Source organism: Pan troglodytes, chromosome X, assembly GCF_028858775.2.
Source record: "Pan troglodytes isolate AG18354 chromosome X, NHGRI_mPanTro3-v2.0_pri, whole genome shotgun sequence".
Taxonomy (NCBI): Eukaryota; Metazoa; Chordata; class Mammalia; order Primates; family Hominidae; genus Pan; species Pan troglodytes.
The window spans coordinates 70,499,288-70,513,743 of NC_072421.2; the positions used below are offsets into that span (position 1 = coordinate 70,499,288).

A 14,456-nucleotide genomic window follows, 5' to 3' on the forward strand; every position below is an offset into this window, starting at 1 on the left:
CTGGGTCTAAAAAGGACATCAAGTCCTGCTAAATCTTAAACACTAACAGCAATTAAAGCCTCATCTTCAGGCCCCATGGAAGATGCCAATCAAAATAAACTGCATTCCTGAAATACAGGGCAAAAAACAATTAAAGCTATTTGATTCCTCATGAGCCAGCGACTATCGTGGAAGAAGACAGGGCACAGATTGTAAAGGCCAATTTTTAAAGATAAAATAAGTTCAGTTTCTCTATAAATTAATCATTAGTATGAAAGGCACACTGATGCAAAACCAGTATATGGACCCCTGTGTCAGATTAACAGGTTTTTCTTAAAGCATTAACCAACTCCTCCAACTCCTTAATAAAGGTTATAAAAGCCTTATGGAAGTTATATTTTATAATCAAGGTTAAACTTTATAGATTGTTTACAAAATTTTGAAAAACAAATGTAATTGGCTTCATGCTGTTTTTATTAGGGCTTCTTGTTTAGAAAATTAAGTCTCTTCTCTCAAAGAATTAAGGTTTTCACTTTTTTGAAGTCCTTGAATTATCACTTTGGTTAAACAATGACCTGTAATATTCTTTTGTAATATCAAGCGTTTCAAACTTTTATATTTGACAAATTTTCCAAAATCAAATTATAAATTATGTCTTTTTCTAACCTAATTAATCCTTTAAGACATTAGGTTCCCTGAAGTCCAAAAATGTCATAATTTGGCTTATTTGGTATAAAAATTATACAGGAAGCACTGTCAAATATGAAATGTTGTTTGGTTTTCTTTGGGCTGTATTTGTATAAATATGTTATTGGTATGTGTTCCAAAATTATGAGAAACTCCTGAAATTCTAATATAACTTAGTGTACATTATCAGTAATATTCCTAATTGTTATGTTAAAATTATTGTGTGCCACAGAGGTAACAAATTTCTTTGTCAATTGTGTCTTTTGATTATGGCTGCCTTAAAACTTTTTTTTCATCCATGGACAATTGTTGTCTTGTTTTGGTCCTTTTTAGAAGACAGTTTTATAATCAGCTATAAAATTCCAATAGGTGCTCTTAAATGCAGGTTTCTGATAACTTTTGAAGATTGTGACATCAGAATAGAGGAAAAATTTCCAGGACTCATGGAGAACTAAAATGTTCATGAATATCAAGCACAACAAGAAATAACTGCATGGACTGAACTAATTTTTTGGACTTTTTGCTTAAAATGTTTGCTGATCCTTTGTTTTGTTTTTCAGATACTTAAAACTTTTCTTTTGAGCTACTGACAGCTTTTAACAATTTAGTATACTGCCATAAACAAGATTTGGAGCATATTTATTTCTCTCTACCTGATTTTCTCTAGAATTTGGAAACTATTTGTGAGTATTCTTAACTTATGGCAATACAGTTATTTGCGTAAGTGCAATAAGAATCTGTTTTCATTTGTAACAGGACACAGTTGGAGAAACTGGTAATTTTACCAAGGCTTTGACTGGAATGGTGTGCTTTCCTTTAAAGAATCAAACTTGACTTGTGAAGCCAATAAAGCCCTTGGAAAAACTGGCCTCATATTTCATGTACACAGACGACATATAGAGTTTCTGACCCTTGGTAAGTAAAGAATGTCACTTTCCGACAGGCACAGAAGCCTCAGGTTTATCTTGGAACCTCAAGAGGAGGAGAAATTCAAACAACTCATAGATATTTGATGGCATAAATTCATGGCTGGGCTCGGCTTTCAAGAAGTCTTAACTAATGGCTGGGTGTGGTGGCTCACGCCTATAATCACAGCATTTTGGGAGGCTGAGGCAGGTGGATCATGAGGTCAGGAGTTCGAGACCAGCCTGGCCAACATGGTGAAACACCGTCCCTACTAAAAATACAAAAATTAGCTGGGCACAGTGGTGGGCACCTGTAATCCCAGCTCCTCGGGAGGCTGAGGCAGGAGAATCACTTGAACCCAGGAGGTGGAGGTTGCAGTGAGCTGAGATCGTGCCACTGCACTCTAGCCTGGGTGACAGAGCAAGACTCCATCTCAAGAAAAAAATCTTATCTGAGATTCCTCCTATGGAACAAAATTCCATCAAAGCCCATTTAAAAGCCTATGTAAAAAATAATTATTCTTGCTGCACTGTATACAAATAATTAGGCCAAGTATAATAAGCAAACCAGTCCTACCATGATTTGTCTTTAGTAAAAGGGGAAACCAGAGAGAGAAAAAATTGTATTTCAAAACGATAGGACACCCATTGTTAGATTCTAGTCTTGCCTAATTTTTGTTTCAATTTTTATTAGTTTCTACAGTTTGGATGGAATTCTAATTTTTTTTGGCTACAAGTCTTCAAAATAATGTTTTCAACTTTTTCCTTCCTTTTTTTCCCCCATTTTTCCTAATTTGGAGTCCCTGAAAACTCAGCTGTGCTTTCTTAAAACCCTGGGAACTAAAGCCAGACAACTCAAACTTCAGAAAAAAATAACAGTAATTGGCCAGCACGGTGGGTTATGCCTGTAATCCCAGCACTTTGGGAGGCCGAGGCTGGTGGATCACTTGAGGTCAGGAGTTTGAGACCAGCCTGGCCAACATGGTGAAACCCCATATCTACTAAAAACATACAAAAATTAGCTGAGTGTGATGGCGCACATCTGTAATCCCAGCTACTCAGGAGGCTAAGGCAGGAGGATCACTTGAACCCGGGAGGCGGAGGTTGCAGTGAGCCGAGATCACACCACTGCACTCCAGCCTGGGTGACAGAAAGAGGCTTCATCTCAAAAAACAACAGTAACCTATTTACATTCATAAGCCACTTTCATACCTGCCTAATAATGTATGGACTTCAGAGTAATAGGGCCTATACTGATTTTTCCAGGATTGTTCTTTTGTTTGTTATTGTTTTTTCTCCCTTACCTCCCCCCATTTTCTCTTCACAGGATATGAGACTTCACAACCTGCTAAAAATGAGCTTTTGGGACCTACCCATCTAGAAATAAACTGTCCTACTCATGAGAGATCAGGCGAAACCTGAGATCAGAGATTCATTTTCTTGTAAAATGCTTTCTCCAAAAGATTTGAAAAAACAAAGGTGGGGGGATGTGAAAGGAAAATAACTTGGGCCCCTACAAGCTGGGAACTGCTCAGGGAAAATCCGCCTCCCATTCTATTCAAAGTCATCCCTCTGATCACAGAGATAGATGCATATTCTGATTGCCTCCTTTGGAAAGACTTATCAGAAACTCAAGAGAATGCAACCATCTGTCTCTTACCTACCTGTGACCTGGAAGCCCATAGTGGAGGGAGGCCTTGCTTTCAGTTGTCTCACCCTTTCTGGATGGAACTAATATAATATACTTCTTACATATATTGATTGATGTCTCATGTCTCCCTAAAATGTATAAAACCAAGTTGTGCCCCAATCACCCTGGGCACATGTCTTCAGGACCTCCTGAGGCTGTGTCATGGGTGGGTCCTCAACCTTGGCAAAATAAACTTTCTAAATTAACTGAGATCTGTCTCAGATTTCCTGGGTTCAAAACAGAAAGCTAAAACTAGAAGTCAGAAGGGAAATACTGTGCAAAGGACAACTGAAAGACTTAGTTCCTGAAATTTAAATTTGATAATTAATGCCTCTGATGTATGACAGTAACCGTTATACCTTAAATTTGGTTCCTGAAATTAGTGACCTTAAACCTATTTGGTAAGGTAGAAAGTTCAAATATTGGCCAGGCAAGGTGGCTCATGCCTATAATCCTGGCATTTTAGGAGGCCAAGGTGAAAGGATCGCTTGAGCCCAGGAGTTTGAGACCAGCCTGGGCAACATAGTGAGATTCCATCCCTACAAAAAAAAATTTTTAATTAGCAAGGCATGGTGGTGCACACCTGTAGTCCCAGTGATGCGGGAGGCTGAGGTGGGGGGATCACTTGAGCCCAGAGGCCAAGGCTGCAGTGAGTGAGCTATGATCATATCACTGCACTCCAGCCTGAGCAACAAAGTGAGACCCCTATCTAAAAAGAAAAAAACGAAAGTGCAAATATCTAAAATACAAAATAAAGTAGCAAAGACTTTCTATCTGTCATATATTTCTATGTACTACTTTCTATCTACTATATATTTCCTTCTACTATAGACTTCTGTGCCTGTAGGCAGTCACTTTAGCAATCCGGGCCTCAATTTCTTCTTCTAATAAAACACAATCTTGATCTTCAGAAAAGACAGGTAAGATTCAGTGTGGGCAAAATGCTTTAAGATCTCCTAGGATAAAACAATTTTTTAAAGTAAAAACACTCTTGTATGCGAAAATATCACAAACAAGCCTCAAAAATAAATGATAGACTGCTAAAAAATTCACAATGCATATGACAAAGGACTAATGTCTATAATGTACAATAACTTTTCAACAGGCAGGAAAGAGAACCTAGATGATAGGCAAAGGACTTAGCAGACAATTCATCCATGAGGAAATGCAAATTTTCAATCTACACATAAAAGGATGCTCAACTTCACTAGAGGTCAGGAAAATGCAAATTACTGCAAGGAGATGCAAATTCAAGGTTTCTTATCTCCAATCTTAAAATCTGAAACACTTTGAAAAGGCTTTTCCCCTAAATTTTGCATTAAAATTCATTTGTTAGCAACACCAGATTCAAATTAAGTCTTTATTTATTCTACTTAGTATGAAATTGCATGTTTCCCTACAGAGATATTAATGTTTCTGATTATAGAGTGCTGTTCTAGACCCGCAGAAGGCATAAGGTAATATGTGGTGTATATATACCATACACCATATAATTAAAGGTTGGCAGGAGTATGCACTGTACTGCCTTTTTAAAATCTGAAAAACTTTAAATTCTAAAGTTGATGGTCCCAAGGGTTTCAAATGAGGGTTTTGTGTATGTGCATGTGTGTGTGTGTGTGTGTGTGTGCATTTTGTTTACTTGTTTTTGAGACTGGGTTTCAGGCTGGAGTGCAGTGGCACCATCTTGGCTCACTGCAGCCTTGACCTCCCAGGCTCAAGTGATCCTCCCACTTCACCCCCGCTAACCCCAAGTAGCTGGGACTACAGGAACACACAACCATGCGCGGCTAATTTTTATATTTTTTGTAGAGACAACGCTTCGCCATGTTGCCCAGGCTGGTCTCGAACTTATGGACTCAAGCAATCCATCCGCCTTGGCCTCCCAGAATGCCGGGATTACAGGCATGAGCCACCAGTGCCTGGTCAAATGAGGGTTTTTAAACCTGTATCATCTTTTCACCCTACATACACAATTGCATGTACAGTAATGATGAAACACATTGAAAATCATTTGTAGAGGGTCAAAAAAGACTGGAAAGAAACATTCCAGTGGTAATTACATTGTGAGATTATGGGTGACATTATCCCTCTCCAATTTTCAAAATTTTCTAAAATTAGTGTGTACTATTTGTGAAACTGAAAGAAAATATAAGCTATAAACATTCCCTAAAGGGTAGAGATACTATTACAATGTGCTTTTATTAGAGAGGAGGGTGTTATCAATACCATACCTGTCTGATCATGCAGTGCAGTAGTCCTCTCATCAGCTTCACTACACTCTGCAGAAATAAATGGAAACAAGACAGTTATAAACATCCCTAGATACAGGAACACTTACTCAGCAACTGCAGATGGTACATGACCTTTTGAGAACAAGTAACCCTATCCTGTGTTCCTATTTACATGACATTTACTTTATTGGTACACAGAAGAGCAGATTACAGCTAAAAGTGGAATCAAAAGCTACACTTTATGATTCCTTCAAGTCAAAAAAATCATCCAAGCTTCAACTGGTTTATGTAAAAATAAGCCAACTATCCTATTAGAGGACATTCCACCTGGAGAAAGGGGCAAGTCAGCTCAAAAATCCTAAGGCTCTGAGGATATTCTAAAATACATCCTATGGCCTAGAAAGACTTCACTACAACATTGCTTTCATTTTTTCTAAGCTAGCCAAGACTTATCTTCAAGAGTCCACAGAAATATTTATCTGGACATGTCCCCTAAAGAATAAAGTGAATTTTAATAAAGAATAAGTATAAAGGGGATCTGTTCATTTGACTCAATCCGTTTTCCTTGAAAGAAAGTCACAAATTCTTAAGTTTCAAGTCATCACTATTTCTCTTACTGGGGCTTGATAATTTAAAGTAGTTTGTTTTCCAATCATAACATCTCAAAATTCTGATCACCAACTATATACTACATGACACTAAAGGGCCCATCAATCGTGGCATGGGTAGAAATGTGTTTTGGAAGAACATAGCACTGAACAGTTTCTCTATTTCTCCAAAAAGCTTTCTGTTTCACAGTCCAAAAGAAATCCAACCAGGTTACTCCAGGGTATGCTGGCTCAGAGGTAACTTCAGGACACGTCTGAAAACTAATCTACTTGGAAGCCACATGATTCTGTTATTTCTTCAAAACATATTCAAATGGGACTACAAGCAATAGTCATGATAAGGATAAGTACCTATTAAGTTCCAACTCTTTATGAAGCCTTTTATTGAGGGAAAAATAAGAATAAAAATGGTTTCTGTGGGAGAGTCCCCTTTCTTAAGTCATTTCTGTCTATAAATGGTCCCCTCCCCTTACAGATCAAAAGAAGAAATTTTAAAAAGAGAGAAAGAATAGGCAGTGCATGATCTTGTCACATTTTAAAGCCTGAAACATTTATTATAAAGCAAGGAAACTTACTGTAACCCCTACAAGAAGACATCTATATGACTTTGATGCTAATGAAAGAGTCCATCTCTTTAATATACCTGTTATGGAAAGTATTTAACACAACCTCTTCTGTGGGGAAACTTTATTCAATTCTGATACATGTCACCACATACTCAAAGGTTTCTACCATATTCTGTCTTTTCTAAAAGTCAATGAATTAGAATGGGAAGCAGAGGGAGGGGCTTGAATAGTCTTGTCTTTATATCAATGGCCTAAAGGAACTCATTTTAAAAAAACATATTAAGGGCCTCTAGTTGACCAATATAGAACTCAGCATTTATACTATTCTGTAAGAATCCTGGGCTCATGTCATTGGCTTCTTCACTATTTTACTGCCTTAGTCATCTTTTCTCTTGCAAACCCATCAACTCCCTTTACCCTCTAGCCCCACTACTCCCATCTAAATTTTCTTTAAACAGCAAATCTGGGGAATCAAGGACTCAGTGGAGGATCTCTATTAGTGGCCATTGTCAGCCATTTCTATCCTCAAGTTCTAATTTCCAAGGCAAGATAAAATTAGTAGGAAGTATCGGGAGGTAGGAATGATGGGAGGTATCTGTACTTTGTGTTCCCCAAACTAACTGTTTTCTGATCCAGGTGTGCTAGATGGCATTAATTATACATGTACATTCATACATCAGGGCTTCTACCCCATACCAAGTGACTCTCCCTCTTGCCTATTCTTTTTGACGACATAAATCAATATATATCTGTGAACTGACTTTATAAGAATATATAACTACACAACCATATCTGTGTACCTCTTTCTCTCTACCCCCAGGTATATGTGCAATCAGATATTTATTGAACCTCTATCAGGTTTTGTAGAACATAAAGAAAAGGGAAATGGGACAGATATGTTTTAAAAACTAACTACAGCATAGTCTACCCAGCATTTCCTAATTATCCTTTAAAACCCAACTCCTCTCTGAAGTCTTCCTTGCCTCGTCCCAAAGAAGTTTAGACATTCCCACCTCTGTGTGTTCCCACAGAGCTTAGTAGTTATCTCAAATATATAAATCAGTACCTATAGTACCTATCTTAATGTACTGTAACTACTTGCTTATACATCTGTCTCCCCCATCAGACAATGAACTCCCTGAGAAAAAGGGGCAGAGGCCAGGTTCAGAAAAAGACCTTCAAGTCAATGGACGAAGGAAGTTGAATTAAAAAACAAACTCATGTCTGCAAGTAACTCTCAAATAGCTTATCAAAAAATCGTGTGTGTGTGTGTGTGTGTGTGTGTAGGGGTGGGTACGCAAATATGACAAAGTGTTAACAACTAGCGAATTTAGATAGAGTATATGCAAATATGTTTATTTTACTATTCTTGCAACTTTCCTGTAAGTTTGAAATTTTCCATAAAAAAAAGTTGAGGGTTACATATAAACATTTTGTACCATTTTCTTTTTAACATCTATTATAGGGCCTGGCACATGATGATTACACAGTCTTTTAAATTTAAAAAAATGAAGATGTTGAATGGCACAGATGGTAAGTGATCTAGAAGTTCCAAGAAAGGAGTCCTGAGAAAGAAGTGATCACTGTACAAGTGAGTGGTCTGTGAGGAAGGACAGGGACCACAGAAAAAGTGGGATTGGTGCCAGGCTTTCAAAGGATATTAGTTTAGATTGAAAGGGAATAGGCAGGTAGAAGAAGAAGCCTATAAAAATTTTTGCAGGTGGCAATGTCTATGGCTCCCACGGAGGCAAAAATTCAAACAATACTGATTCCGAAGTCATAAGACCCAGGTTGCATTCATGGTACCATCAAATTCCAGCTTCATCTCTGGGCCTCAGTCCCTTCACTTGGAAATTGAGGATAATACTTGATTCACAGGGTATTGTGAGAATAAAATACTGGTAATTATGGGGAAGTGTGTTGTACAATGGAAAGTATTTATACAAATGTTAGGTATTTTTATTAAGGGATTAGAGGAGTAATAAAGACATCAGCCTGGCTGGAACTGGGGGTATAATGGAGGGCACCAGCGTGATATAATATTGAAAAAAATAAGCTAGGACCAACCCATAGAGGGCCTTGTCTATCAATCCAAAATGTTTCGACTTTACTTGTGGAGAAATGAGGGCCACAGAAAGATTGTCGAGGATGGAAATAACATAATTTAAATGTGGTTTTCACAGAAGTGTTAGGAAATAAGGGCTTAGGCTAAGGTTGAGGCAGAAGGGAAGAGAAAAGAGGGGATAGATTCAAGAGAAATTATATGAATCAACAGACTGGTGTGCATGCATCAAAAGGTAAGAGGGAGAAGTCAAAAATCATTCTAAGGTTAAGTAGCATACTTCAAGCACTGTTTTATAGAGTGCTAGTCTAAGAGATTCTGGAAAGGCTATAAAATTCACTCCCATCTTAGACAAAAAATGCACATTAGTACATCAAAGGCTCTGAGAAATTATGGAGTAAAGACACATGCTCTTTAACATAGTCCCAAACTTAGTTGGCCTAGTATTCCACAGAACATACTATGGGAAATACTCCAAGTAATATTGCCTGGGTGGTTGGTAGAATGGAGACAGTAATAACAGAAAGAGATTGTTGATGAGTTTCCATTGTTTTGTAGTTTGTTTTTAGTTGGAAAGGTGGGGTTTCAGACACATTGAGTTTGAGGAGCCACAGTATATGCAGATGAAACTGATGAGGTGACAAATGAAAACCTAGGTTTAAAATTGAAGTGAGGTCAGAGATGAAGACTCAGAAGTCATTCTCATAAAGGTAATAGTTAAAGTCATGAGAAAAAATGAATGACCACACAAAAAGAACAAAACTTAGCACAAAGAACTGGAGTGAGGCCCAGAGATGAAGCTGAAATTTGATGGTACCATGAATGCAAAGAGATATCCCTATTTGTGTGCCTATATTTCTATGGGTATGAGACTGTATCTATATACCTTAGAGAAAGACATTTGTAAAAACATACATGTGCATAATTCTACTCTGCAGTAGTTGCCTAAACCCTTGTCCTCTTTTCTTCCAGAATTCTCTTCAATTCTCTGACATTATTTCTCAGAAAGAAACCAAGGTAAGAATTGGAAGGAAGGGTAGAAATAATTAACAATCAATGTTTTGGGAAAATCCACACAGTAATAGAAAGTTGCAGTAGGTGGGAATTTAATCTATGAATTTATTGGATTTAATCTATGCTCATATTTTGCCATAACTAGTCATTCTTCACACTGGCTATACATTAAAATCACCCGGGTAGTTTTTTAAAAATATTGATGCTACTGAGCTCCACTTCCAGAGATTCATATTTAAATTGTTCTAAGCTGTGGTGTACTAAGGGTATTTCTTAAAAGATTCCTGGCCGGGTATGGTGGCTCACACCTGTAATCCCAGCACTTTGGGAGGCTGAGGTGGGTGAATCATTTGAGATCAGGAGTTCCAGACCAACCTGGCCAACATGGTGAAACCCCATCTCTACTAAAAATACAAAAAAATTAGCCGGGTGTGGTGGTGCACGCCTGTGATCCCAGCTACTGTGAGGCTGAGGCAGGAGAATCGCTCGAACCTGGGAGATGGAGATTGCAGTGAGCCGAGATCGCACCACCGCACTCCAACCTGGGCAATAGAGCAAGACTTAGTCTCAAAAAAAAAAAAAAAAAAAAAAAAGCTTCTCAAAGTACAGTCAGAGTTTGGAACCACTCATCTAGATCAGGGACAAATCTAGCCCATTGCTATTTTTATGAATTAAGTTTTATTCAAACATAACTATACTCATTCTTTATATACAGGGGACCCCTGAACAACATAAGTTTGAACTGTGCAGGTCCACTTATATGTGGCTTTTTTCCAACCAAACACGGATCAAAAATACAGGATTCAGGGATGAGAAACCCATGTATATGGAAGGCTGACTTTTCTTATAGATGGGTTCCACAGAGCTGACTGCAGAATTTGAGTATGCAGAGATTTGGTTATAAGCAGCCTGTACTGGAATCCATCCTGCACATATACTGAGGGATGACTGCATTGTCTCTGGCTGCATTTGCACCACAATCACAGAGCTGAGTAGTTAGATAGAGACCACATGTGACCTACAACCCTAATGACAAAAAAAGATATGATTTTCTGGTCCTTGATTAACACTGAATCAGGTTTGAGAAAAAAATTGAGACCTAATAATAAAAACCTGTTGCAATTCATAATGAAAGTTCATATAAATTTAAAAATTCCCACAAAATCTTTTCTTTTTGAAAGATGTTTCCCATTGCTATAATGTTTTGAAACATTCCTAATTACTATTAAGGTGGTATGAAAGGTATTTTTTGGCTATGTGAAAAATTATTTAATGGAATATTAAAATTTTAGAATGGGCAATTCAATGTTTCCCTACTATTCCCCCTTCCTCTGTTAAATTCTTTATAACTGGGCCAAATAAGAAAAAGTGTTAACATTACAGGGAGATAACAGATTTCTTCCAATAGAATTGAAAAAATTGGTCAAATTGTACCAGATATGAAATTCCAATTCTACTGATATTAATTTCTAGTAAAAATAGCAACAAACAAAACACTGAGCTCAAACTAGAAAACGTTGAGTAGGATGTAGGATTTGGGGGAGGGGAGTGGGCAGGATTACAGATGAATTTTTTTAAACACTCCTCTATATTTTCCAAATTCCTACAATGGTATTTTTATAAAAGTCATAAAAGGCTGGGCGCGGTGGCTCACGCCTGTAATCCTAGCGCTTTGGGAGGCCGAGGCGGGCAGATCACAAGGTCAGGAGATTGAGACCATCCTGGCTAACATGGTGAAACCCCGTCTCTACTAAAAATACAAAAAATTAGCCAGGCGTGGTGGCACGCGCATGTAGTCCCAGCTACTCGGGAGGCTGAGGCAGGAGAATCGCTTGAACACAGGAGGTGGAGGTTGCAGTGAGCTGAGATCGTGCCACTGCACTCCAGCCTGGGGACAGAGTGAGACTCCGTCTCAACAACAACAAAAAAAGTCATAAAAATAGTGATCTGTACTACCTAGTGTGGAGCAAAAACTTGAATAATTTTTTTTTTTTTTGGTGGACCTATGTATCTCTCAATAATGGCTTGAATGAACAACAAATGCCTGCTGTTGCTAAGGACAACACAGTGCAACCCCACATTATATTGATACTCGTAAAATAACCAAATATCAATATTCTGATTTATTGAAGACTGGAGCTCAGATTGCCTAAGTCTTGGAGAGACCACTGGAGAAAATGGCTGGTATAGAGAGAATTTTTCCCACTAATGGAAATGAATGCACATCCATCTTATAACTGACAACAGAGTACTTCAACTCCCACCATAGCCCAGAATATTGTTTTCTTAATATTATTTTCTTGGTCGTTGAAGAGGATGCAGCTACCTTTGCGTCTCAACAGTTCTATAAAGGATGCTGGTTTACTGAGGGGAAGTGCCTTAAAAGTTGGCTTAAAGGCATCTGCTGACTCCGACCTCATTTTGCCCAGGAGTTGGGGGAGGGAGGAAGCAACAGGCTCTGAAACAGTGGCCACAGCTATAAAAATCAACAAATAAAGTCTTTACTGTGTCTAGTCCAGAAGGTTTGCTGATTCATGTCATTTACCCTCATACAAACACCACAATTTTTAAAAATGAAATAAAATAGTAGATACCTGCTCCCAAACATTTTCTCAATGAGAATAAATACAGTGGCGACTACAAGATACATTAACTTAGAGAGTCATGCATTTTAGGAAAGATCCCAGGATAGGATTTTCCACTGTAACAGAACAGACTGTTCCCTCTCCCTCAAATCAGCAAGTTTCAAGTTTCCACTGCAAGAATACCACTTCAGTACAATACAGGAAAGCTTTCTGGAATATAATTTCAGAAAGATGATGAAAGAGGGAAAGGCAAAATACAGTTCTCTTAGCTTTTGGTGGGTTTCACTTCCTTCAGTCCCCACTCTGCCCCCAACCCCCAATCACACACAGCTCCAGATCTCTTTGTATTTTTATTTTGAGTACCTGCTCCAATTCATAGGCCTTTGCCTTATCCTCATCCCGGTCTGCATTCTTCCGATAGGCCAGGCCCAAACCCCACACAGCCAAGATGCTGTACACATTATCTCGGACCCAAGCATCTTTCTGATCATAGCTGGCTGGAAGCAAGCCAGTCACTGGATTCTGCAAGGTCAAGAAAAAGAGGGCAGGAAGGTAACCATAGGTGTTAACATCAGGAAACAGAATCTTCCAAATGGGTTTTTTAGGGACTTTGGTCTTTCTTCTACTTCTCCACTCTTGAGTTTTATAACCTCCTCTTCTTCTGACCTATTGCAGGCAAATGCTATCTTCCCACCTTCCCAAGCTTTACTGAGCTATATTCAACACATTAAAAATTGTGTATATTTAGGGAGTACAACATGATGATTTATGTATTCATTGGGAAATTACCAAAATGACGTTTATTAACACATCTATCACCTCACAGCTACCTTTTTTTTGGTGTGGTGAGAATACTTAAGATCTACTCTCTTAGTAAATTTCAAGTATACAGTACAGTATGATTAACTACAGTCACCATGCTGCTGTACATCAGATCCCTAGAACTTACTCATCTTATAACTGAAACTTTGTGCCCTTTGCAAATACTATCTTGAATAAGGGGTAAGCGGTGGCTGAAGCCTTTCGAGTCTGAAATGTGGGTATTATTAAAGGCACAATTAAAGGTATTATTAAGTGCATTTATAATGGGTATTATTAAAAGAAAGTTTTAACTTTCTAGTTAGAATGAACTAGCGAACTAGCAATGAAAAACCAGCAGAAAAAATATATAATTATCAGCGGCGGGAGAACCTGCTACAGACAGATACAGATACACACACAAACACACACGCGGAGTTCATGCAAGGTCTCCGTCACACACACACACACACCCACACCCACACACGCACGCACGCACGGAGTTCATCCAAGGTCTCCGTCCAAGCTATGACAAGCTACATCCTCGCTCGGTGATTACGAGAGACACCCCTGCACTTACCTGATGGCACAGGATGGTCTGTTGCACCAGTCGAGCGTAGCCGTCCAGCCGGACCCCGGAGTTACTCCGGCTCCTCATGGCGACACGTTACTAATTGTCCTCTGAGAAATAGCCCGGGTGTCACCGGAGCCTTCGGTCCCTAAGGAACAAGTATCCAACGCTGCTCCACCCTCGTGGTGGGACGCCTGAACACCAGGCCCCGCAGAGCCCTCCCACCGCTCAGGCCTGGCGCCGCGGGTTCCGCCGTAGCTCTCCGGACTCCGGCGGCCTCAGGGGCCCACCACGCGCCAGCGCTAGCACTGGCTTCCCGCGGTCTAGAGCCCCGCCGCAGCGCCCCAGTCGCCGCTCCTGCCCCCTTAGTCCAGTCTGGCCTCCGCGTGTGACTCCTGCATCCTCCCCTCAACCCCGGGAGACCGCCGCGGCCCACAGCCTCCCGCCCGGCCGCCGCCAACAGGTCAACGACCGCTGCGCCGCCTCCACCTTGCGGGAGACGCGAGCGGGAGGCGGGGCGGGCGCGACTGGTTCTGGCAGCTGCGCGCTGCGACCCGGGGGCTCGCCCGCCCGGGGCCGAGAATGTGTCACCGTAGGCAATGTGCTTTCCGAGGTTTATTTTCGAAACACCTCAGATCACTATTTCAGTTTTCCACACTTGCTGTGCACACAGGATGTTGGGGAGGCTCTTCTTCGTTCTACAGGACTAGTTTTATGCAGGAACCTACAGTGAACTTCAAAACTGAAAGACACGCTTGTG

General features: G+C 39.7%; 1 protein-coding gene across 4 annotated transcripts in view; it reads right to left on the reverse strand.

Annotated features, from left to right (window-relative positions):
- PHKA1 (phosphorylase kinase regulatory subunit alpha 1) overlaps positions 1-14,231 on the reverse strand; it is a 132,560-nt gene extending 118,329 nt beyond the window's left edge. For all 4 annotated transcript variants that reach the window (XM_016943718.4, XM_024353349.3, XM_016943717.4 and 1 more), the window contains exons 1-3: positions 13,706-14,231; positions 12,691-12,849; positions 5,493-5,540 (exon numbers count right to left, since the gene is read on the reverse strand). In XM_016943718.4, coding sequence (XP_016799207.1) covers positions 5,493-5,540; positions 12,691-12,849; positions 13,706-13,783 — 285 coding nt within the window. In that variant the 5' untranslated portion in view covers positions 13,784-14,231. The remainder of the gene's footprint in view (positions 1-5,492; positions 5,541-12,690; positions 12,850-13,705) is intronic.
- Between the last annotated feature and the right edge of the window lie 225 nt (positions 14,232-14,456).